This window comes from Haplochromis burtoni, unplaced genomic scaffold (assembly GCF_018398535.1).
Source record: "Haplochromis burtoni strain Fernald_Lab_line unplaced genomic scaffold, NCSU_Asbu1 Contig_846, whole genome shotgun sequence".
Lineage (NCBI taxonomy): Eukaryota > Metazoa > Chordata > Actinopteri > Cichliformes > Cichlidae > Haplochromis > Haplochromis burtoni.
In genome coordinates, this window is record NW_024583207.1 from 64,603 (window position 1) to 91,352 (window position 26,750).

Sequence of the window (26,750 nt, forward strand, 5' to 3'; positions counted from 1 at the left end):
ATATATATATATATATATATATACATTACATAATTGTTACTATGCAAACCCACAAACACACATCAAGTTTCTCCTGTTCTCATTGTTTACCATTACAATAGGCAATTAGCAAACAAAAAGCATGTCTCTATCTCCTGAGCACTCTGAGATTATTGTAATTTGTTCTCATTATATAAAACTACTATGAACATCCCTGTGGTGAGGTGTGCGCACACCCAAATACAAATTCCAGAGGCCAACTTAAACATAAAAAAATCCCTTTACTGAGGTGTTACAGGCCATCTGGAAGGCAGTAAATAATCATACATCTAGGGGGGGCTCATACTAGGGAGCGCAACAAGTATGCAAAAAAAATAGATGCAAATTGAGGCTCTAATAGACACACAAGTTAAACAGGGAAAGAACAGCTAGGTGGGGAGGTGGATAGGACCATCGTCTCACAGCAGAAGACCAGGATTTGAATCTAGTGTGGGGCCTTCCTGGCATGTTTTCTATCTGGTTATGTTCCCCAGTCCAATTGCATGCATGGGGTTAGTTTAACTGGTTATTGTCTCGGTGTCTTAGCCCTGCAGTAGATTGACAACCAGTCCAGGCTATAACAGGTCTGATGCACTATGACAGCAGGGATAGGCTCCAGCCCAACCACAACCCTTAGTCTGACAAGTGGAAGAAAATGGATGAATGAGTAATCAGGGACAGTGAAAATACCAAGTTGACAGTTGAAACTAAGACATTAACAAAAGCAGTAAAAGTAATAAGCACCAAAAGACAAATACCTCTAAGATAATAAACAAAAAAATCAACATAAAGAGGATCATTTCAAAGATGAAGACATCCAATGAGATCCGAGAAAACATTAAGGAGGTTAGGCTAACTGGTAGTCTCAACACTAAAGAAAACCACACTGTAGCAGAACCAGTTCTTGCTAGAAAAGTAGCAATGACTAATAGTCTGGACCGTAAACAGAAACTGGAAATGATAAGTGCAACCATAATACGTTTACTATAATTACAGAATTCAAAGAAACATTAAATATAAACTTAGAAGTTCCCACAGAAAACTGAAAATAACCCCACAGATCCCCACAGGCTGCGACACTATGACTTACAGCCATCGTCAGAGCGTTGTGTCATAGGGGGTAAACAAGAATCAAAGGGTCTTCTCCACTGACATCCATCCAACTCCAGTCTTCATATTCAAAACACACAAACATGTGTCTGTAACTGAGATCTAAGCGTCGGCTGTAATCCGCTGAGGCCATTGTTGCTGTTTATCATTAAAAGAAGTAAATATTTTTGTTATCTGCACTTTTGCTCTGAGTTCAACTTTTTTTCACCCAGCAACATCAGAAAACTCAAGCATGTTTATCTTTGAGGACTTCAGTGACTTTCATCAACTGCTAAAATTTTAAAACAATTTTAAAACTGTTTAGTATTAAAATATTTTGTATTTATTCAGAGCAGAGTAGAGGTCTGATACTGGCATTGGGAGACGGTTGCAGTTCCAGCCAATCCCAGAGGAGCACTTTGGTGTCGTACAGTGAACCATTGTCTAAAAACCCCAAGAATCTGAACCAGAAAGACGTCCTTTTTTATCTAATGATTCATTTCAGGAGCTTGAAGTTCTTTTTCCTCGATGTTGGCAGAGGACTTTCTGTTTACTCCTGCTGCTGTTTAACTGATGGGCTTTCATTTTTTTATGGATGTGGAAGAATGTCGTTGAACTTTCACGGCTTGATGGTATGTGGGTGGTTCTTTGTCTCGTACTGCTCAGCAGTGCGTTGAAGAAAAACACGTTTTTTGTCGACAGGTTTATTCCTATTTCACAGTGCTGAAATATTTCACACAGCAGCTTTTTAAACAAAGATACACCAGTAATAAAGTAAGCTTAAACCTGTAGTTCCTGTTTCATTACATCAGAATTCCAAGTGCAGAAAACAAACTGGTGGCTTTAATAACAATGTCATACTGGAACTGGCATTTTTCCATTATTTTATGGGCAAACGTGATGAGTTTGTTTTTCCAGCTCACATCAGGTTTACTGTAAGGAAACCAACCAGCTGCTCTTCTTCTAACAACTCACTGCATGTGCTCCTTCTTGTTTTTCACATCCCTCAATTTCTCATGCAGATCCTCTCTCGACAAAGGGTCCAAGCAAGACAGATATTTACATATTTTCATATTATATTGTTACAGCTCTGCTCACAAGCTGCAGCAAGTAAAGAGACCTTCTTTATTTGAAAATAATTAATCATTTAGATTTAAAACAAAAAAGCAGATGGCAGAGAGCAAGAAGTGTTGCCTTCATCCACACTTGATATATTATGTAGACAGTTAACAATTAAACCCAGGCAACACCCGGAGAAACTTGCACTGCCACTGCATGACCAACTTCTAGAGCAGAGCTGTGCATGCTAGTGTAACAGAGAAACACCAATAAGTTCCTATAAATACTTCATCATAAAATAAAATAGTGAATGAAATGAACAAACGAAGCCCATATGTTGCAACGCTGCAATACTTCATCAGTAACATCATGTTGGACCTTGATAGACTTTTATTGAATCCTTGTGTGGTGTTCAGGTCTGTTGGACCTGTTTTCATAGTTTATCAAAAGAAAAGTATCCAATTATTTATTATTTGAAACTCTGATTTCTTTCTTTTGAATTATTTCTTACATAAATAACACATTCATGTTATACTTCAGGTGCTTGGGTCTTTGTGTATATGTGTGCTGTGTCTTTCTACTCCAGCCTTTCCTACACACAGTTGCAGTACCGTTACATTTCCTTGCATTAAATTTATTGCTCCCACATCCATACACATTTCTTCTGGTACACAACGGACAAGAATTCCTTGTGTGGATGTGCAGGGGCGTAATTTCCAGGGTGGTATATATACACCCCCCCCCCCCCCCCCCCCGAATAAAATTATGAACTATCTTGCATAAATAGGCTCTTGACTGTCTTTACTGATTTCAGGTATTACCAGCAAAATAGCATGTTTTACCCAGATTTATTTATTTTATTTATTTAGACAGAGATCTTGCACCCCCCCCCCCAATGTTCAGCACAACAAAGTTACGCCGGTGTAGTTGTGTATCGCTCAAGATGGGGTAAAGATTCCCCGCTCAAGAGGGAAGATGATGAAGAGCTTCAGAGCATGAGACCTTTTGACTTCACCAGAAAAGATCTAAATCTCTAAAAAGTTAAAGAGTTATTAATATCTAACAGTCTGTGATTGGGCTTCCCTGACACGTGTCAGCGTGCATGCTGTACTGAAGGCCGACCTCATACGACTGCGTGAAATGTCTGTTTACTTTTTGTTCATTTCGTGCTCGTGGGGTTAATTTGCTTATCAAATTGCATACAAATTAGGGGCAATATTATGGCTACCAGCTTGTTTATGCACCATGCAAACTTGATCTCATGATAAGATCCAAACTTGGGATAACCGTCACGCTCTGTAATTATGTGCAGGTGCGTTCACAATAAGAGTTTTATGTAGTTAACAGTGACCTCCATGCAGCCTTGCTGTGCCTGTGACTGACACCTGACATATGTGAGTGATGAAGCCCACATAAAGGCTCAGATCTCACCAACAAGGTCATTATGCAATGTGTGAAACTTGCAAAGTCACAATAAACACAAAGATATCAGTAAAATACATGTGTCTGCTGGTGAGATCAGCCTGGAGTCTCAGTGGATTATGATGTTTGTGAGCAATGCTGTGATCTGTAAGGAGTAGGGAACAGGTGGAGGAGAGCCTGGAGAGGTGGAGGCATGCTTCAGAGAGAAAATGACTGAAGGTCAGACAGAATACATGTGAGTGAATGAGACAGGTGGAAATGTGAAGATGCAAGGAGTAAAGATAACAAATCAACCAAAGCAACATCAAGAGTGCAGTCAGGGTGGAGGGGGTGGAGATGAGTGTCAGGGGTGACATGTGACAGAAGGACAGCAGCAAGAGTGAAAGGGAAGGTTTGTGAGATGGTAATGACCTACTGTCAGGGTTGGTTTGGAGACAGTGGCACTGACAGAAAGAAAGGAGGTAGCAAAGCGGAAGATGTTCAGCTCTTCATTGGAAGAGAGCAGGATGGACAAGTTAGAAATAATGCATCAGACGAACAGCTGATTTACTCATTTCCCCTTAGAGAGCCCCTCTCCTGTTCTCTGTTAATCTACTGGCCTACAAAGCTGTGAGGTAACACACGCCTAGTTGCCCAAAACTGAACCTCTTATTAAAATCCACATTCGGTTGCTCTTCAGCTGTAAGTGCTTCAATAATTAAGTGAAAATGTCAAAAAACAAAACAAAAAATGACTTTTTTTGTCCCTTTAAGAGACTTTAAATCATCCATCTTTTTCCTTGTCCCCTCAGGAGGTCGGCCTCCTGTGTGATCATGATGAACCTCGCCATATCAGACGGCAGCTTCTCCCTGACCCTCCCGCTGCGATTGGCTTATTACTTTAATGAAGGGAAGTGGTTCTTCCCAGACTGGATGTGCCGACTGTGCGTCTTTGGCTTCTACGTCAACCTGTACACCAGGTAATTCACATTCATTGATCATCACATCCCTTTAGGGAGCATAATTAAGTTTATTTGTAGTCCCCCAAAATATGTGTGAAATCATTGTGTTCAGAATATGAGTATATATAAAGGTAATAAAGTAAAATAAAAGTAAAAAACAATCATTTAGTGACATCAAACAAACAAACAAAAGCAAGTATTGGAATTAAGCATTTGCATTATGGGGACGTTACGTCCTCAAACAGGATGAGTCCATGTGTAAGACCTCACATCACCAGCTATACCAGTAGACAAGCACACATACACACACTTAAAACAAACGACAGACATTTACTAAAATAACTCTCTTCCGCCCATCAGCATCCTCTTCCTCACTCTGCTGAGCGTGCTGCGCTGGTTGGCTGTTGCTAAGCCGCTCCGTCACCGCTCTTTAGCTACGCCTGCTCGAACCTTATGGATCTGCCTGGGAGTCTGGGTGTTTGTGGGCGGATCCTCTGTGCCCTTCCTGTCCAATGGGGTTGTACATAGGTGAGACATTCTGCAACATGTTTTGTTTTCTTCTTTGTTTGTTTTCTTTTTTACGAGACAGAATCTAATAGTTTAACAAATACTTTAATTCATGATAATATCTATTAATTGTTTTTTTCATTAATTTTTTTAAATTGGATTTAAAAAATGTTTAGTGAAGGTTCATTTCAAATGTTTGGATTTGATATTATGACTTTTTTTAAAAATTTTACATATGTAGATCCTTTTCAGGTTTTAAATTAAGGGCTCAGGGCTGAAAAATGTTTATTGTGATAAAGCCAGTTGAAGGTGTTTTTCCTTTTGTGCATGTCGTTGTTCATTGGATTCACTGGACGTTTTAGAGAGATATAAAAAGTTGCGTCCATGTGGTTTTATCCTTGATTTGGCTTTAATGCTTTCGCACAAACTCAGGAGGAACCTTGTTGGAGTGTAATCAGATAAGCTGCTGACTGATTACAGCTTCCTGCTTTGTCTCATTTTTTTCAATGACAAAATTAACTCACTCTTGAACAAGTTGTACAAGGTCTGAAAACCTTTCCCTGACAAATAAAACCCCCCCAGGTGTTTTCATGTGTTACAGTTCTCTCTCACATGTGAAATGAATAAGAGAGCAGATTTAAGCACATCCCAAGGCCTTAAAACCATTAAACTGGTTTCCGTGTGGTTTATTAGTAGGCATTGTGTCTTGTGTTTGGATTTCCAGTTAAATTAACAGTGATTTCACGCCTGTGATCAGTTTGTGTATACTTATCATGATAAATTTCGCCTGATATTGTCACGGTTACTGGAAGAACTTAAACAAACAAGGAGGCAATGTTTAGCATTAACAACAGTACAGCAAACCTTCCTCACATATTTTCCAACTGAAAAAAAACAACATTGTCATTAGTTACTATCTCTCCTCTGCACAGCCTTTTCATAGACTCTGGAAAAGACAGACTAAGCTTTCCTATCTGACAAGGGCTGAATATACAGAAGTGTTTTAAAATGCCTGCATTGTGCTGTCTGATAGCATCAGAGACTCAGAGCAAAAGAGCCTCACTCCATCTTCTTTTTATAATATGAATATGAATGAATACAGATTCTTTTTGGATCATTAATCACATAAAACTGCTTTAGTAGAGCCCTAAATTATAAGTGTATAACTGGAAATGAACAAAATCGGCCCACTTTCCCTGACAGTGGTCTTTGTAAAGTTGGTCCGAGGAGCAGGAAATGTATGTCTTCCTGTGTACAGGAAAACTAACAACTCTGTCCTGATGTTGAGGGGAGATGATAAAAGCATCAGGGAAATGTCTCCTCTGGGAGGTGATGATAGAACCGAGCATGTTTTGGCCTACTGAGCAGTATTAAAGTTGTTTTTTGGCTCCATTTGTTATGGAGTTCTTGTCCACCTGAAGATGCAAGATTCCCAAATAAAACAACAGTCTCTTTAGACAAATGTCCCCCAAAAACTGACTGAAGATCTTTTTTATCTTTACAGTATTGTAGTATGTCATAAATTTCTAATCTGTAAAGTAAATTTGCCTTTGAAAAATAACTGAAAAAAGTATGAAGAAAAATTATTTAATCAGCATATTTACCAACTGTTGGTTCTCATCATTTGTCAGGCAGTCAGACCATTTCCCCAATACTGGAAACCTTAAGTCTTAGCACTATTTAAACGAGTGAAAATGTAAAAATAAAAAATAAAAAATACTTCTTTTTTTACCATCATTGACAGCTGATGGCAAAAATTCTTTCTGGGGTGGGGGCACCATTGGGTCTGTCGACTTTTCATTCTTTTCTTTGACTGAGTGCCTTAAATCTGTTGCAGTAAATAAACAATCAAATTTTACTTTTACCGTTTCAGCGCTTGAAGTTGCCATCCTCAGTCAAAAACTAGCTAACGAGTTAGTCCTTGTTCTTCTCCAGGACAAGAGTCCCTGTGCTGTGGCGATGTGTGAATGTGTGAATGATGCTAAATTGTCCAATCAAATTCTTAAACAAGGCAGATTTTTAAGGCAAGTGATCAAGAACATAAACCAACTCCAGACTTCCATTTTGCGGCTTCCATGGAAGGAAGTCGATATATATGAACTTAATGCATAATCTAATGAAGTTTGACCACTACACACACAGTCAGCCTCAAATAGACTCCTGAGCTATGGCTTTTTTTTTTTCAGCCACTGCACACATGGTGTCACAGCTCTAAAAAGCTAGCTTAAGTGTCTAAGCAGTTTAACATTAAACAGCATCACAACACCAATATGCTTATTATTTTTAATGAGCAGAGTTGTAATACTTTATTTATTCAATGTTAAGCTTCCCTGCAGGACTCTTAACTTAGCAGTTGAATGTTTCTAGTTGAATGGATGGTGGCTTATGTTGGAAATCTTTGTGCCAGTTTATAATTTTCTAACAATTTGTGAGGTGGTTCAGTTGGATTTCAACACATTAGCTTTATCTGGTAATTCTGAAATATATAAAAAAAATATTGATATGCACTAACGCCTATAACACTGCACTGCCGTAGAGTGATTGAATAAATAAAGTTCAAAAAGGTGGCGGCTGGGCTGTGGGGTTTTATTCATGCCTTTCCTCCTGTCCTCTTGATTGTATTTGGAAACAGACATGCTGCAACATGCTCAAAGAAAACATGTTTAATACTCATGCCAATGTTAAAAGTCTGTGAAGGTTCTCAGTCATCCAGGTCATCGTAGTCAAAGGAGCTTGCAAAGAAATGTTAAAACAACAAAAACAAATATAGGTTATGGTGCTTCTAAAAGGTGCTTCCTTAAACCATAACATATGTCAAGCTAATCCAAAGTTAATAATCTACAAATTTAATAAAATGTCACAGAAACACAGCTGAATCTATTTAATTAATTTAATCAAACAGTTATGTAGGTATGATGGATAAAACGTCATTTCTTTGCTTGTCTCGCTCTCTCTCAGGAACAATGCAACTCGCTGCTTTGAGCCAGAAACCCCAAAGTCCTGGTCGATTATCCTGGTGTTAAACTACGTGGCGGTGACTTTTGGTTTCCTCATACCTTTCCTCACCATCATCATCTGCTACAGCAAAATCATTCGACAGCTAACGGCCGACTCGAGCCCCAGCGGCACCAACCTTGCCAGCAAGAATCGCACTCGCAACCGGAGGCGCTCGGTGCATTTGGTAAGCATGGTGACAGCGACCTTCCTGTTCTGCTTTCTGCCCTATCACCTGGTCCGCTCGCTCCACCTGCACGCTGTGTGCAACCGCTGGAACTGCAACATCTTGCTGGCCCTGCAGCGAGGGGTGGTGGTGACCCTGTGTCTGGCAGCGTCGAACAGCATGGTCAACCCGCTGCTTTATTACTACTCTACAAGGACGTTCAGGGAAAACATGAGGGAAGCCCACTCCTCACTGCGGTCCAGCAGAGGAGGGTCCATCAAATCGGCGAGCATGAAACGGAGGAACACCAGCTGAGGAGGCTGTCAAAGTGAGGCTGCTAACAATGTTCCTCATAAAAGCTTTGAGTTAGACTTTGTTTTATCTACTCCAGTGGAAATATAGATGACATTCCACTAAAGCTCTTCTTTCCTAATATGGAGTGAAAAGCCGGTGGAACTACATGACTGAACTTTTCACTAGGACTAAGAGTCCCTAAAGGGACAAACAGACCAAAAAGCTACCAGGAAGGACCTGAAGGACTGTGAGGAGTTGAGAATGGTTCATGAGTTTTAATGGACTCCTAAACCCTTCTCAAATGACTTTAATGGGTGATTCTGAAGAGTTCTGGGGTCTTTGAGTTCAAGGGTTACCCAAGAGTCTGAGAGGTTGTGAAGTTTCAGGAGTTGTTGAGAAATTCATATCAGATTGATAAGAATAATTCTGTTCAAATGTTGCTTTTGCCAAACTGTAAAGTACTTCTAGATGCAAATCTTGCCACTCTTCACATTCCTCTGAGCACTTATTTCACCAGTTATTTTGAAGCAAATTCCGTTTTAATTTTAGTAAACGTGGGTCCATAAAAACTGCATGTAAAACTCACCTGTCAGATCAGGTAAAATTCAGCTTCTTTCTTTTGATTTTCCTGTCGTGTGTTTGGTATAAAAACCAGAACATGGAAAAGTTGCAGAGTAAAAGCAGCCCCATTTCTTGCAGAGTAACAGCGCCCTCTTCAGGCTTTAGTGAAGTGTTTGGAGAAGTTACTGAGTCCTTTTCTTAATTATATGCAGCAGGAGACTGCAGACCATAATAAGCAACTCTGAGCAATTTTGACTTAGGGAGAGGCAATTAATTAGATTTTGATTTAAATTACGAGGTTGGGTTCATTTGATCATTTTCATTGGAACATTATTAGAACAAGATAACTGAAATGAATGCATTTATTTTTTCTTTGCAATATAAATCAAGTGGACCATTTTGCTTTCCAGTGGTGCATTTTGTTCCCTGCTAAGCTCAACCTCAGTCGCTTTTTAGTTCAGCTCTACAAATATCTCGTCTAGGGGTCTTGAACCCACAACTATTTTGGCAACGAGTAAACTCGATCAATTACAAAATTATCTTATACATTTTTCATGGAGAAAAATAGATAAGTTTATGAAGTCCATCACAGGCAACCAAAAGTCTGAAAATCTTTTTAATTACAGCAGCAGGTGAAATATCAAGTTAAACACCACAAATGTAGCTTAACAACAGGATATTATCATAGCAAGACTTGTTTGTGGCTATTTCGTGGGATTCCTTTGGTCTAGAATTGCTTAAAATATATTTTTTGATAATGAAGGTGAACCAGTGGAAAGATATATATATATATAGAGAGAGAGGGGGGGTTAAAAATGCACTTTTTATAAGTTTAATGAAAATCTATGGAAGGTTTCAAACTGTGAAACAGCTTATACTGAAACACTGTTGTTGATTACTTCTTCCACCTCTGACTTCATCTTTTTGAGGACTTTGGATGACATGATATGTACTAACACTGCGCTTTGTTCCCGAGTGTGAGATATTTGTGTCCGTGTGTCATTATTGTTGAAACATATGATGCTGTTTCCAATGAAGAGTTGTTGTTTACATGTTTATTTATTTGCAAATAAAAACTTCAGGGACATTTCACATGAAATGGAAACATCTCCGTTCCCTCCTTTCCCCCAAATTCATCTTCCTGTTTATTTTCCACAGAACAGAATTTTTTTTCTTTGGATTTTCTACATTATATATTTATTTATTATTGAAGGTCAAATATGATTGTCTCATCCCTGTAGGGGTCGCAGTGGGACCCTGTGTGCACTGAGCAGCAGTGAATGATGATGTGTTTATTTGATGAAAATACACTGGCCCTGAAGTTAAACAATAACGATAACGCACAATAAAATGTGTGCTCGCTTTCAGTTTTAAGGTTTTAGATATCAGAACATAATGCAAAGTCTGTTCATCACCTCAGATTAATAAAAACATCCATATTCCCCCATGCCCTTGTTTATTTAACACGAATTAAGCCAAAGCAGTGAAAACCTAAGCTTATGTAGGAATTGAGAAAAAAAAGAGCTGCTAATCAAATGCAGTTGATTAACTGATGATCAGTAAGATGATGATCAGATAACCACCTGCATACAACCAGAGTCACAATGTTTATTGTCATTGTACAAAAGCTAAAACCTAAATGTATCAAGTCCCACTGAGTGCAAAGAGAGCTGGGTGGGATGTGTCCTTTGGGAGACTGTGGGCTTTACTGTGGCAACTGTGATGATCTTCTGTGCATTCAAAAGAGCATTTGCAGAAGAACAAGCAGCTCCTCAGCTAGGGTGTTGTTTTACCTTCTTGACTAGTGATGTGATTTTAGTTTTCCAGAATAGATCATCATCCAGGTGCAGGCCCAGAAATCTGAAGTCAGAGACCCTCTCCACAAAACTGCTATTCATGTATATAGGCTGAGCGTCACATCTGTTTCTCCTGAAGTATTTCCATAGTTTTTTGTGGCATTGAGGACCAAGTTGGTATTACTAAAGAGTGTACAGTAAGGATTCAGCATCTGTGGGGAGCCAATGTGTAAGCTGAGTGTTGGGATGAGGTAGGGCCCTACTCTGACACTCTGGGTGGTCACTGAGGACCTCGTCAATTCAGAAGCAGATGTGTAGCCAAGGTTCATCATTTTTGTAGGCAGTTTGTTATGGCTGCGTTAAACATCTGGCTAGAGTCAGTGTAAAGAAACTCAGTATAATTGTATTCCAGATGGGTAAAAGCAGTTTTGGGTTGATGAACCTTTCAGTGTGTTAACACAACGCCAAAAGGAAAGATATAATCTCGAGAGAAGCAGCTATTGTTGCCCGTCAGTCTCAGAATAGTTATAAGGCCATTTCCAAATAATCTACGGTCCATCATCTTGCAGTGAGATAGATTATTCTCATGTGGAAAACATCCAGAAAAGTTATCAGGACTCCCAGGAGTGGACATTCCAGGATTTAATCCCATGGTCATAGCGTGCAATGCTCAGAGAACGTGCAAAAGCCCAAGAGCTACAACTCAGACTCTGCAGACCTTGATTAGCATGATAGAGGTTAAAGTTCATGACAACACAATTAGAACAACACTGAATACGTTTGGGTTGTTTGGAAGGGTTGCTAGGAGATTGGCTCTCCAAGAAAATTGGTTCTATTTATCTGGACGTAGCGTTTCGTGGGAGAAACTTTTCGTCGCTCAACCAAGTGACTTCTTCAGTCTCAGCTGACTGCAGGTTTCCCCAATCTTATAAACAGTCATGTACATGGCTGTGCCGTGGTGGCAGTTTGATGATTTAGCTTGTTCAGCAGTCACAAGACCTGGACACCTTCAAGCCATTCAGTGGACCATGAACTCCTCTGTATGCAAAGGTATTCTAGAGTCAAACATGAGGCCATTTGTACAACACCTATTGGCTCATGCTACAGGACAATGATCCCAAATGCAGCAGCAAATCTACAATTTGATGGCAGAAAAAGAAAAGGATCAAGGTGCTGCAACGAGCCAAATTCCAGACCTCAGTCTGATTGAAGTCCTGTGCCAGGACCTTCAGAGCTGTGCATAAACAGATGACTGCAAACTGCAATAAACTGAAGCAAAGTTGTAAAAGTGAGAGGGCAAAGATTCCTGCATCATGATGTAGTGACTGCTATCCTGGACAAACTTTATGTTGCTGCTGCTAAAGGTGGTTCTACAAGCTAATGAATCATGAGCTATTCTCAGATTTTCCACACACACTTCTTCATTTTGTCTTAATTTTAGAACCTTTTAAAGAGCAGAATGTTTTTCTAATATGTCCTAAAACACCGAAACCTTTTCCACTGCTGTATTGTTGACTGGATGATTGAAACAGCTCAGTTAGTTTGAAGCATTACTTCAATTAATATTACTTTCAGGGATCATAGGGAAATGAAAACTGTGTGTAAACAATCAGCTGTCAGGGCTGGTGAAGTTCAGTGCTTACTGTCGTGTGGCTACGACATGGAGCAGATGAGACGCTGCAGAGTGAAAGCTGCTCTTTTTCCTGCAGAGTAAGAGCGCCCTCTTCAGGCACTACACTCAAAAACAAACAGTCTGATTTCCTTTGCTGCCTGTTAATCTGGTTTTATTTGAGGCTTTTAGCTTTATGAAAAAATGTCAACATCAAGAAAATATTAAAAACACCTCTGTCAGTACTTTATTATTATTATGAATATTATCATTGTTGTTGTTGCTTTTGAACTGTTTGATCCTATACTTGTATGGATATGTTGTGTCTTAAAAGCAGAACCAGGGGCAAGACCTACAAATTAGCTTTGGCTAGAAATCCTGTATGCACTGCATCAGCTGTATACGTGTTTAAATGCTGCAATGTTAATATGTGCCATCAAATAAACACAAATACAAAGCTATATGAGTCTCTGTGGTGGCTCTGAGGTTGGGAAACAGCAACAAAAATGAGGGGAAAAACAGTAAAACCTTTTAAAACATAGTTTAAAGTTTGTGTAATGATAATAATGATAATATTTCACTTTGTGAAAATGTTAGGGGCCAGGTTTTGTTTTTGTTTTGGGCAAATGCATGATTTTTTCACATAAAGAATAGTTGAAGCAGGACTCTAAGGAGCAATCCTGAAATACCTGTACTGAGGAAGTGGCCATGAAATGGATTTTGATTTAAGCCATTTGAGTTTCCCTGTGATCATTAAAACAAGATAATTAGGATTTTTAATAAAAGTATTTTTGCTCTGGTTCCTTTTGTCTTGTGTTAAATGAAGAGCACTTATTTACTTTCCAAAGATGCATTTTCGTGCCATCCTAAAAATTCACTCACTGTTTAGTTCAGCTGCAGCCACAAACATCTAGAACATCTCAAACCTCCAGGTCCATGTGTTTTTTATATCGATAAGAACAAAATTTAATATGTCATATCTGAGGCCATTTTTAAATAATGTAATTATATAATGTAATTATATAATTTAACGAATAATTTAATTCAAATAATTGTAACCCCTCATTATAAAACATGAAATCCAGAGAGTAGGAGTTCTATAAAGTTTCATGTTTTGATTTTGACTGCCTATCAGTAGTGATGCAGACACTGTGCTGTAATGTTCAGTGGTGTCCAGCAGAGGGCGCAGCAGCTGTGGGGATTTTCCCTTTAACTCGGCAAAGTGTTGACCTTTGACCTCTGAGCTCCACCTCAAATTTATGACATCACAGGACAATCCCAGGCCTTCCTGAAGGAGGCAAAATGTGGACCAATCCACTTTCAACTATGTTATGAGTCACAAGGAGGTCAAAGGTCAGGCACAATCAGCAGCATGTTGACAGAAACTCTGTAATGTGTGTGTGTGTGTGTGTGTGTGTGTGTGTGTGTGTGTGTGTGTGTGTGTTCTGTTAGGTGTTTCTGACTCCTTCTTGTTTTATATACACACACACACACACACACACACACACACACACACACACTCAAGCTCGTACTTTGTGAGGACCCTCCCTGAGATGATAGAGTCACATGTCCTTGAAAACCAGAACTGACCCCTCCAGCAGTCCTTTAAAGGTCCCAAAGGAGGACTGCCCACAGTCCTCACAAAGACAGAGAAACAATAGACACACAAAGTAGTTTTTTGGGTTGTTTTTTTTTTTCACTTCAGAGGACGTCACATAACTTCCAACCTTTCCCGGGACTCCCACCCTAAAGTCCTCACCCAGAAACGGAATAACCTGTCTTATGGGGATGTGCTTTTTGTCCGTTAAAGGAAGTCAAGTCGCCACAGCATGACTGTGTAAACAGCATAAAACACACACAGGCACACTTGTGATGTTTTACCTTAAACATGCATACAGAAAGACACAAGATAAGAACGTGTTTACTCATCAAACAGAGAAGTTAATTTACTTTAATCACACTGTGGTGCTGTTCAGTTTTAAGCATTACACAGAGATGTATTTCTTATATTTCGCTCTGCCCATTAACACAAATACAGTCCTGTATTTTTCAGATTTTTCCAGTTGTTAAGGATAGCTAAATTAACTATCAGTAGCTCCTGTGTGCAGTAAACCCATGAATGTGCACACAGCTCCCACTACTATACTCTGAACCTGAAAACTGACAGATTCTTAATGAAGTTCTGCAACATCTGCTGAATCTAATGTAATTTATGAATTTTTATTATAGTGGACATCAAAAGCGATGGTTTCTGTAAAAAATGAAGATCACATCGATCTTATCTTTGCCGGAGGCATGATGCTGCACGTTTCCCACAAAACACTAATATTTGACATGACTCTGTTCAAGTGTGGCTGGAATTTACTATCTTGATTAAAATGATAAGAGAGCAGTTTTCCTACAGTCTCTGGAGCGTTGCTCAGAAGTCCATCTTAGATTGAATCACTCAGTTTGGATTGCATCAGTTACAACAGCTGATCAACCCTCAGGGTGACTGTGGTCTGGGAAACAGACGGACTGCTCCTTTAACTCCTCCACCATCAGGGACGACATGGCGCCAGAGATCGTCTCGGAGTAGGATGATTCACTCCACCAGGCCTTCAGTTAGCGATCCTGTAGACTCAGAGTTCATTAGCGGCTCATGCCTGTACGTTCCCCACTGATCCCAGAGCAAGTCACCACTGTCACGGCAGCACTGGACGATTTTCAGTTTTTAATTAAATTATGTATGTATTCTGAATTATGTGCGTTATTTATTAAACATAAAGGTTTTTAGTTGAGCACAAAGAGAAGCAGGTTTAAAATGTAATGCACTTTTTTATAGAGAAGCTCAGATCAGCTTTATTTCAATGTGGAAACACTGGCATGACGTGTTCAACCTTAATGTAGCTCCTTGTTCCGGTTGTCATGTTGCTTATGAGCATCTTTAATGATGAACGCTTTTACTAGTTTGTTCATCAGTGGTGGTAAAAGTAACGCTTTGTTACATTTTTGTTACAAAGTCCCGCGCGGACAACTACAATGTAACTAAAAGTATCATAAGTCACGTGTGCGAGCAGAGTGAGACCTCTGTCCGTCTGTCTGTCTGTGAGCGTCCCAGCTCCGTCACGGGGACGCGCCCGCACACACACGCACTCACCCGCCGCGCGGCCAGGCCACCGGCCAGCCTCTCCGCCTCTCTCCCCTTCTCTTCTCTCCCCTTTTCCTCCATTTTTCCGTTCAAACTCTCCGCTCACTCCCGGCTCGCCGCTCGAGGCCCGCTCCACGCGGACAGGAGCGCGAGGAGGCGGACTGACCACCGGATTAGCAACTTTTTCCAGCGACGGGCTGTCCCGGAGCTGCCGTGATTCACCGCCCCAGCAGCCAGCGGCGGGCCTCAACTTTCCCCAGCCTGGGCTCACCGGACGGTGACGTCAGCCCGGAGAAAAGTTGAGCTCGAGGCGCCGGTGCTGCCGTTATTCCCGGGAGCAGCTCCGGTTAGTGTACGCTGGAACTTTTCTGTGAGGCAGCAGCGCCCCCACCCAAGTCCCTCCACCCCCACCCTCTCTGCCCGGCTGTCCCGGTACCGACAGGCCCGCACCGGGACCGGAACCAAGAGAGGCTGCTGCCCCGCGTGCCTTTGTTTGTTTATTTGTTTGATTTTACTGAAGGTGGGCATGGAGAGAGAGTGAGCGGGGCATCGTGTGGCTTCCACGAGACTCACGGTTTCCTCCGGTCCTGTACAGGTGAGTCATCTCCGGTAACGGGATCCAATCAGAGCGGAGCACACATAGTTATTAATGCTGTTATTATGACTGAGGTACTTTTACTGCACTTTTTCACCTTTATGTGTTATTAATCCATTTAAGTGTTAATTCTTCTTTTCATGTATTCATATTTTCAGTCATTTGTCGTTTTTATTCATTTGGAAAACAGATTCGGTTAGTTTAGAAGTTCAACTTTACAGTAAATAAAAGTTTAGAAACTTAAGAACAGTAAATACAAATAAACAACCTGTGGATTTAGTTCATTTCAACTCATTTTTATTCATAATTTAAAGTGTGAGGGGTTTCTTGCCCCGCATGTTAAATGTCTTAGTTGTTCTAAATGTATTTTTCATTATTTTGAGCACAAATGTCTCCATTTGTTTCAAGCACTATCCTGTAAAGAATGCAAATCTCTGCGGATTTATGCATCTGAAAAGGAAGACCTGCTGATTTATTTCCTCTTGTTTTATTATAAAGTGAATAATGGGGCTGGAGCTAAGACTAAATGAGATGCATCACCTTGAAAGCGGCACCATGTCTCAGAGTTAAAGCTGCCCGCTGATAATGAAAATGATAATAGTTTGCAGCAGTGCTCTGTGAAGGTCAGGCTGTGAAAATCAGTGTCATGTTTTTTGGTATTCTTGGTATTCTCAGGTAATCTGCAGTTTTATTGCTAAATGGTAGTTGGAGCTCAATCTGTGCTAAAGAACATTTTCATTATTGATTAATCTGCAGATTATTTTCTCGGTTAGCTGTCTTGTCTGAATCAGATAAAGATTATCAGAAGACACAAAGTCTGTGATGTCAGCAGGGATTGATGTACAATATTAAACATTACATCATCAAATTATAACAAAAACTAAACTAAATCTACTTTAAACACATTTTCATTCATCAGAAGGGAAGCCTGTATATAAAAGATGGACACAGCTACTGCGACATCGCCCACTGGTTTCTGGATCCAGAAGTGATGTCTGTCACTAGAACATATGCACCAACTTTTTCTAAACATTGGCAAAGCGGGTTTCTTCCTGTTCCTGCATTTCACAATAAAAGCCCTCAGATGCGTTCCAGCACTTTTACACTCACCTAATTGGTCGCTTTGTGCACAGTGATGTAACAACAGCTTTATACCAGCTGTTGTTGAATAAGTGCTGCATAATCTGTAATTTGTATTTGTGTTAGAACTAGGGCTGTGCGATATGACCAAAATCTCATATCCCGATATAAGAATTCTATCGTCCCGATAACGATATAAATCACAAAAATGTAACATTTTCTGTAAATTCTGTGAATCTCGGCAGCTCGACTTGCGTGAAGTGTTTCCAGCTGCGCGTCACGTACTGGAGTCGAGTGTTTTAACAGATGCATGAAACTACACATTTTTAGACATAAGTTGTAACGGCCGCCGTTTTCTTTGTGAGTAGTTATTACACGGCGTGCTGCGGGGAAAAGCCTGTTCTAAGGTTTGAGTCTAAGATTTATTTTTTAGCACCTGGTGGTAGGGCTGGGCCATATTATACCGTTCACGGTAATACTGGTATAATGTTAGGCAACCATAGGAAAATGAAATATCGCGATAGAATGGGAGTAAAACGCGCATGCGCAGTGCCTTTGTTTTCATACGCACATGGCCGATTGTTGAGTGAAACAGATGAACCAGAATTGGTTTGTAAAAATGGTGCAACTTCAGTGATGTGGAACTGGTTTGGTGTTTGTCCGTCAGATACACAACAAAGCACATTTTTTTGCAGAACATGCAAGCGGCCGTTATTGTCATATTTGTCGGACTAAGATGCTCTTAAATCTGGGAGTAATCTGGGTCCTAAACTCCGTATGCTTCAGGTCAAACAACACTGCAGCATCACTGAGAGTTAAAAACTGTCTAAATTCTTTCATCTTTAATAAAACGATCAGCATTGCTGCTTTACCAGGTGTAACTATAAAGTTTAACTTCCAGGCATCCATGAAAACAAAATGTATTACATTTAACGGAGTTAGAAGTTAGCAGGAAGCTAGCGGAAGTTAGCTCGCTAGTTTCGCTAGTTACCTAAGCATGATATAGCATGTTCTGACTGAGAGATTTCTGAAAAAAATCAAACGTACAGCTCTGCTATCACTTCCAACATAAATGAAGACAGGAAACTAAACAGCAGTGACGTTTGTAGGGTTACTGAAGTTGGGCTAGCTGGTATATAATGATGTGCTACGTGATCGCTAGCGACACAGCTATGTTAGCATAACATAAACAGTGAAGCTGGAGGACGAACACTAACACTTTTCCACTTATAAAAGTTAACGTGAAGGTTCCTCATGGTTAGAGACAAATGCAATCGCATGGCAGGATGCTGTAAACGGACCAAACTTCAGTCAGGAGAACAACTGAGATAATCCATCCACAATACGAGGTTAGTCATTAATATACTGCAACAACATGGGAATAGAGCAGCTGCCAGAGAATTCAACATTAATGAATCAATGGTACAGAAGTGGAGGAAGCAAGAAGAATGAGTTTAATAAAGTTTGATTTATCTGACTGCTTTGTTTCGCTTAATGTGCCTTATAATCCCGTGCACCTTATGGTCCGAAACATACGTACTGCACACTGCAGTTTAATGTTGCAAAGCACCTCTTTTTAACTTCAGTGGATATTATACATGGTTATGCTCAGGATATGTCAGCCCATTTCTACTGGAAATGCCTTTTGGTTAAACTTTCAGCAAGGAATTTGCATTTGCACTGTTACATTTTTATAAAGCTTTAATGTACATAAAAACCAGCTTCTTGTTTAAGTGAAAATAAATGGAAGGTTGTCTTTTTGCGCTAGTAATGTTGTGGAGTTGTATTTTGTCTCGCATCAATTATATCGTCAGTTATATCGTTATCGCAAATTTTCAAATATATATCGTGATAAATATTTTTGGCCATATCGCCCTGCTCTACCTGGTGGCTCTTTTTTGCTTCTCATCCGTAAATAATCTGCATCTTTCACGTGATTCAGTTTATTTTGAAAAGTCTCAACAGGATCTTGAGCTTTATTGTGAAAGGTTTATGTGGAAAATAAACAAGCGGACACGCGGTGGTTTTACCGTCGTTGCTAACGTACAACGCATAAAAACAAACACTTGTCCGTCAGTAGTGTGGTTATATAAAAATGTAAAAATATAAGAGAAAGAGAGAACTTTAAGAAAAACTACAGTGACCATCAGAAATATCAAAACAATGAAAAAATATTGCCGTAAACAGTTTATTTTGCGACACCACGAAACAAACGATAGCGTAAAATGAAACGATAGATGTTTTTATATCGTCATCCGATATATATCGTTATATCGAACAGCCCTAGTTAGAACATATTAAAATAATAATAATTTACACATTTAGACCAAGCTGAATAAAAAACAGATCTTTACACTGGTCATTTTGCATTATGTGAGTTTACATTAAGGTAATTTACATTAGCACAATGCTTCTGTGCATGCATGTGCATCGACACAAACATACAGATGATAGCTTATTTCATCCGTTTGCTTCTCAGAAACAAGGAAAGCTTGATAACTCCGAACTGAGATCCTGAACTGGTCGTTTGCTACAAGTCACTAAAGATACAGCTCATGTGACTCACTCTGTTCAGGTATTTACTTTGTATACACGGATTAAAATTGTCTAATGTTCATCATACAGTGTAAAGCAGTTTCTCTGGGAATACATCTTTGTTTTAACGTGTTTTATTAACACAAAATAACAATGTTAACATTTGTCAGGCCTTTGTTTACTGTATCTACATCAGCCTGAGGGGGAAAAACGTTGCCCTCATCTGCTTTTGTCAGTCCTTCATTTTCATTTGTGATTAGTCAGTTACTGAGTCAGTTTCCAAACAGCCGCTAATATAATGTTTCTGCATTGAGAAATCACAGCTGAGGCTCGTGTTTCCAGTTTCTCCGTGCCGCTCAGTCCTGCGCCGAGATGATCCAGGTGATCAGTCGGGGCTGTCTGCGTGCTTTCAAGTGCATTTCTCAGCTTTTATTTTGAAACTTGTGTTTACTAAACTGCCAACAAACCGGCTCTTTCAAAGAACTGCCTTTTATCTCAGCCTCAGGTTGTTTACTCACCGTTACATCAATGACATAGCTGTTCATGTGACCATAAGTATGTGGACGAATGGACTTACTTCATCCCAGAAGCGGGAGCGTTAATCTGCTCATTGTTTACAGATGTAGTCGGCTTAAATCCTGCTATTACCTGCTGAACTTTGTCCTCAGCATGAGCACAGGTGTGTCCACATATTTCTGGCCCCGCAGAGTTCAGCATATTGAGACTCTCCTCTGCCGCTGCTCATGTCGGCCTCGCTAAAGTTAGCCCAGGAGGCTAAAGCATTTCTCATCTGGAATCTGAGCTATCTCTGTGTGTGTGTGTGTTTTTTTTTTGTTTTTTTGTGTGTGTGTGTGTGTGTTTGTGTATTTTTAGCTGCATGCTGTTTGAATTCTGCTCTGACGTTATTGGGTAACGCCACAAAACCTTAAGCAAACCGTCTCCTCGTCATTCAGAGATATTATGTGGATATTTATCTTTGTTTGTGGTTTAGATGAGGGAAATGAGGACTATTTCGCTGGTCCTCACTGTCTGAGAGAGGAAGTATACACATGTCAGAGGCTGGGTGGTGCTTCTCAACCATAGACTGTAAATAAAAGATGGATGTAGTTGTATGTATTCAGCCTAATAGGTCAAATGTAGATTTTTGAGGACTTCATCTGAGCTTTTTATCCTTTGCTGTCTTGGTGTTTGATGACTGAGGGGAGGACCTGATGGAGAAACTGGTGACTTGTCAGATCCTCCACCCTAAATCTTCACTCCTTTCCTTCACACCTCTGTCATCCTGTTTGGCTCAAACCAACGACTAAGACCATAAACTCATCAGAAATGTTCATGGAGCTCAGAGTTCCCTCACTTTATATATTTAAAGGTAATTTAATTAAAAATAACCTGTCTTTCCAAAAAAAAAAAAGTTTTTCATGTCTTAGTAGAGGTGGGAATCACCATACATCCCACGATACGATATTATCACAATACTTAACGCACGATACGATATTATTGCAATTTTTAAAAATATTTTGCGATATTCAGATTCTGTACATAAAGGTAAACTTTATCAATATTCATTTTATCTAATATCAAAGTCTCACACTCAGTCTTTCTCTCATTTCAGTCAGTTTTATTGTTGACAAACTGAACGGTTTGTATTACAGTCTAGTCCAACTTAACTGAATGCAACCATCTGGTACAATTATAGCTATTCTGAACTATGCAATTTATGAAAACTATGCAGCCCCTTCAGCAACTGAAGAATTTGAAAGTAAATTAAAACAAAATATAATTTTACATTAAATAAAAAAGTTTTAAACTTAATTAAAATAAAACATGTCTTAAATTAAAATAAGTAAACTGTCATGTTTATTGCTGCCATAAAAAAAGTTAAAAACATTTGGACAGTGAAGGAATGTCAGGATTCTTGCTCAGAAAAAGGATCAACATGCTCTGAAGTCAGAGCACAAAAACCTTTTTTGTAACAAAATATCGATTTCTGCTGTCCCTGTATAGATACATTATTAGCAAGCGAAATATCACGATACAACGCAGTATCGATTTTTTCCCCCACCCCTAGTGGGTAGTTGTGTAAAATAATCGTGACCGAAAATGTTGTTTATGATTTTGGCCTCCACAGACTGTATATAAAAGATGGATGCATTGTTTTGATCAGGCGGCTATTTTCAAAATAAATAGGTTATTTTCAAAATAAAAGCTCCAGGACATTGCAATTGAACAGAAGTGGTTCTTTACAACTCTTTAAACTCCAATCATCAAACACTACTGGGATGCTATAATGCTGTGAAATTTCAAAATAAAAGCCCTCTGGTAGTTTAACGAGTTAATGGGTATGTTTTAAGAGACAAATCTTAAAAACTCAAAAGCATGTTGTTTAGGTCTTTTCATCATTTCATGTTTTTTGATTAACTTCTCAACCACCGTCTCCATTCAGGTTTTGTAACCAAACTATTCACCTCCAGCTTTTCAGCTGAAAGCTGCAGACCGAGTCTGCCATAACAACAGTCTCACTGCAATTTCTCCACATTTTATAAAGTAAAGTTTGGGTTTTTTTCCCCAGACCAAGAACAGCACATTTCAGTATTTCCTAACAAAGAAAGAAGAAAGCAAAATTAAACTAGCTTTTGAAAAAAGTTTTTGTGACCCCAATCGTTCCCTCGCTGAGTTGTCTTACTGTTAACCGTTCCCTGGAAACAGCAGGATGCTTACAGGGAACATTTGATAATTCTTCTTTGTCGGTTTGCGGTCAGAAAGTTGAAATGGTTCCTGAAAGCTTCAGATCACAGTCAGAGTCAAGCTCATTAGTCACCACATATACGATACACATAGAAACTGGGAGGAGTGACTGGGAAACCGGAGACTGCAGGTGGATGCTGGGGCGGAGGAGGGGTTAAAAAAAGCAGTAGGATCTGCCTAACCTGCAGATCCTGCAGGTTACACCAACACTGGGAGGGTGTTTGGTGGAGAGGCAGGAGCTGTCTGTGCAAACAGCTGTTTGTAATGTAGTGAAAGAAATGAGCTGCAGCACTGACGATGAGCACATGCAGAGTTTATTTAATGCAGTCTTCTAGGAAACGTGCTGGATTGCCAAATAGAGTCGTTCCATGCATGTATGAGTGTTGTGTTGCAAGAGTTGAAACATCACTGGTGTTTTCAGAACTCTGGTCCTCAATATGAGGCCTGCAGACCAATGGTGGCCCCGCCAAACATCCGCATTATGTAAAGCAGCACAACATGAGACTGAAGGAGAGTCTCTCTTCAGGTAAAGTTCTTCTGTTTGAGCCGTCACCAGTCTAAACCTTCCTAGCATAAACAAATTCATGTGGCGTTAAGAAATACCGCCTCACTCATGGTGACACCATCAATCAGTACAAAGCTGACAGCCACCAGCCTGAGCCAGCATTATTGTCTGAGCAGACATTAATCATACGCACATGGCATCCTAAAACTGGCACTCATTCAACATTTTTGCAGCAGAGCGTCACTGCTGCTGGTTTCTGATGGAAACAAATACGGCTGCAGCGGATTGTGGAGGTGATTGGAGATCAAGCATGAGCCTGACTGCAAAGCGGTAAAGTTCAGCCTCCTCCTGCCCACCTGTGTTTACAGGTTTCCTGCTTCTTCTCTTAAATCTCTAAACTTGTTAACCAGCAGCTGTTCCCAGGTAATCCGATTACTGATAAGGACCACAGAGAAGAGAAAAGCTCTTTTATGAAGACTGAACACTGAAACATCATTTAGATGTTTCCTTATTCATATGGAGAAGAGAAAGTTTGAGGAAAAGAAAGAAAACTAATGATTGCCGAAGCTTAATTTGCGTTGATGACTTTTAGTCTGATTGGATAGAAAAAAATGATGCTTCAGTTATGATGTTTGGACTTGTTTTTCCTCTGAACAGACATCAAACTGCAACCTGACAAACAGGACAGGACGTTTGCTGCAATTAGTTAATGACTTTATTTGGTTTGTCCCATTTCCTGTTTTGTCTTCTTCTGTCTGAGGCTGTTGAAAGCTGGAGTCTTAAACTACAAATGTTGTTGTGTACATATCAGGCTGGGCTGCTCCGCTGCTCCATTTTAAACTTAAAGTGAAACTCATGTTGCTCTGTGGAAGAAACTTTGAAACCAAACTGTTCCCGGATGGCTGAACATTGACTAATACTGACTGTAAACTGATGTATTCATGACCAACTAAAATCATAGACAGTTATGAAAGATGCCAAAGCTACCATGTTGGATTGTTGGAGTCGGAGCTGATTATATTTGGTTGAGAAGGTGGTCATCAGCCATCTTTGTTATCAGTCAGGATCACAGCTGCTACTTAGTGTTAACTAGCATCCATCCATCCATCCATCCATCCATCCATCCATCCATCCTACCAGTTCAGGGGTCAGGGGAGCATTGTAGCCTCTCCCAGCAGTCATAAGGGAGAGGCAGGCTGTGTTGAGGCAATTTCACCTAACAATACCGGAGCTCAGAGTCTTGGACAGCTTGTGCAAAGGTCATTGTTTATTCTGTAAAGTTGGAAATCGCAACGTGGAAGTCTATGGGGACTGAGTCACTTTTTGGAGACTGCCTCAAGTGACCACTAAAGAAACTGCAACTTTGTTTTCCTGCTCTTGGGGAGTTTGATGAGTCTGACTGTGTGTAAGTGTGAGGCTTTCATTATCCACGCTGAGTCTGCACTGTTAATATCTCCCACTGCACTGAAAGCAGCACGGGGTTCCAGGTCATGTGACCAGGATGCAAAGCCAGCTCTGATCAAACAGTGTAAAAAGTTTTGTGCAAACTGGGCGTCGAGTGCAGCCGATGGCTATCTTTAGCTTTCTGTGTGTATATGTTACCATAGGACGTGTGTGTGTGCGGTATGAAGACCATTCATTATCACATTCCTCCACAGAGGCCGGCACATGGGAGCGGAGCTGTGGGAGTCTGAACACATGACTGTCAGATGGTGATGATGTCTTTACAGCAGATCAATAATCAACCCGTGAGATGTTTTTCTCTGCAGGATGATCCCACAGAAAACTGAACGGTGTCCTTTAATCTGTGAAGTTTTTTATGGAAACAGTGTTTATGAATAAACTTCAGTAGAGTGAAGAAATCCACACGTTTCCAATTTACTCATGGTTTAATGTCTGAAGTTAATCGAGCATAGATGAAAACAGCCACTTGTTGCATGTGCAGAAGTCACCTGAGAATCTGTCAGTTTTTAAGTTTTCTTCAGTATCACATTAATAAAGTGAACGGTGTCCTTACATTTATGACTTCACTGCATAGAGGTGCTGTTCAGGCCTCATTCGGCTTTGTTTAAAGTGGTTTTTTTGATCATTTCTGCCCTGCTTTACATGAAGACGTGTTTAGTTACTGGCTAAAGTTTGCATTTGTCCTTCACTCAGTGATCTGAGGAGACTGTGCACGGTGGAAGGAGTTTGTTTCCTGTATGCTGAGCTGTCGTGTTGTTGTCTCAGGGTGTCACAGCGATATTGCAGCTGTGACAAACACAGAGATGCGTTTGTGCAGGTCCTCGTTTAAAGGACTACAAAGTCTGAATCAGGATGTTGGAGGGGTCAAAGTGTATTGACAGCAAGGTTTACCTGAGATGTGACGTCGGGGGAGAGCTGGCCTCCTGCTGCTGTTACCACTGTGACTCCCAGCATCCATCACTCCTGGTTGGCCTGAGCTCCACTCCTGCGAGTCCATACCTATCAAGTTTTTGATAAATGTTTAAGAAAACCCTTACAGTCATTCTTTAGATGTTTTTTGAGGGAACTGATGACAGCAGGGACCTGAAATTTTGCATGTTTCCTACTAAAAAGTGAATTTTTCTTTTGGAAGATTTCTTGAACCCCTGTGAAGGTTATGTTGGAGGCTTCTGATCCAAATATTATTCTGGAGTTCTACTTGAGATCAGATTTGACTTTTTAAACTAAAAAGTTGTATGTCTTGAACTTGTTCACCAAAGGCTCACTTTTACTCACCTAGCAGTCGGACGTACCGCCCACGGTACATTGGATGGTTTAGGGGACTAATTGGACTTCTAAGGGGTTAAGTCCCACTCACACTGACCTCATAGTAACCACCTGTTGCTAGGGGAAAATGTGCATGCCCCAGCTGTGTGTGTGTTGCTGACTGTCTCCAGGCTTGTGTGACTTTGGCCTTACTCGACCTACAGCACACAGCGAGTTTACTGACTGTGTTTACAGACGACTGCTCCTTTTATTGATTTCTCTTGCTGAGCGTCCTTTCCCTTATGTTCTTGCTGTTGTTCAGAAAGCCGAGTCTCTCTAAGGTTACCTGGGAGCGCGCAGGTAGCGTGAGCAGGTAAACAGAAGCGAGCGCGGGACTTTTCCAGTTTCCCGTCAGTCGCTTGAACTCTTGTTATTGGTGAAGTTTCCCAGGTCGTGTTTATATCTGCAGATGCAGTTTCGTGTTTCAGGCTGAGATGGTTATCGTCACATGACGCCATCAGAGAGGCATCCGATCGCCTCACGTTCGTCCTCCTTTCTTTACCACCTTTGTGTGAAAACTTGTCTTTGAGTCTGAGCTGCTGCTTCAGTGCAGAGAGAGACAGATGTTGAGCCTGAGACGGATTCTCTGCAAGACTGCCTCTGTTTCCAGACTCCTGCTCATGTGGTGTGACTCTGTGTGTGTTGTGTAATTTCTGTCTGAGTGCGCTCTGTCTCTGTCTGAGAGGTAGCTGATTGGCTGGCAGACAATCCAGCTGGTTTAGCTGTGAGATTAAAGGCGAGAGCCGCAACAACGAGCACGGCTGGATGTTTTTTCCCGTGAAGCTGGAAACCTCTTTGTTTCCCTGCATGTTTAAACAGCTGGTTAGTCTGTCCAACAGCAGCTCGACCAACCGGGCCTGTTCCACCGCAACACTCTGAATCACTCCCTGTGTGTGTGTGTGTGTGTGTGTGTGTGTGTGTGTGTGTGTGTGTGTG

At 40.4% G+C, this 26,750-nt stretch overlaps 2 protein-coding genes across 2 annotated transcripts in view; both read left to right on the forward strand.

Annotated features, from left to right (window-relative positions):
* Positions 1 to 10,495, forward strand: part of cysltr3 (cysteinyl leukotriene receptor 3) — a 17,182-nt gene extending 6,687 nt beyond the window's left edge. The window contains exons 3-5 of the mRNA XM_005950797.3: positions 4,379 to 4,546; positions 4,889 to 5,056; positions 7,994 to 10,495. Of these exons, the coding sequence (XP_005950859.1) occupies positions 4,379 to 4,546; positions 4,889 to 5,056; positions 7,994 to 8,510 (853 nt within the window). The 3' untranslated portion in view covers positions 8,511 to 10,495. The remainder of the gene's footprint in view (positions 1 to 4,378; positions 4,547 to 4,888; positions 5,057 to 7,993) is intronic.
* A 5,071-nt stretch (positions 10,496 to 15,566) lies between these two features.
* Positions 15,567 to 26,750, forward strand: part of LOC106632537 (kinesin-like protein KIF1C) — a gene marked incomplete at its 3' end in the record, with an annotated part of 27,605 nt that continues 16,421 nt past the window's right edge. The window contains 1 exon segment of the mRNA XM_014330519.2: positions 15,567 to 16,180.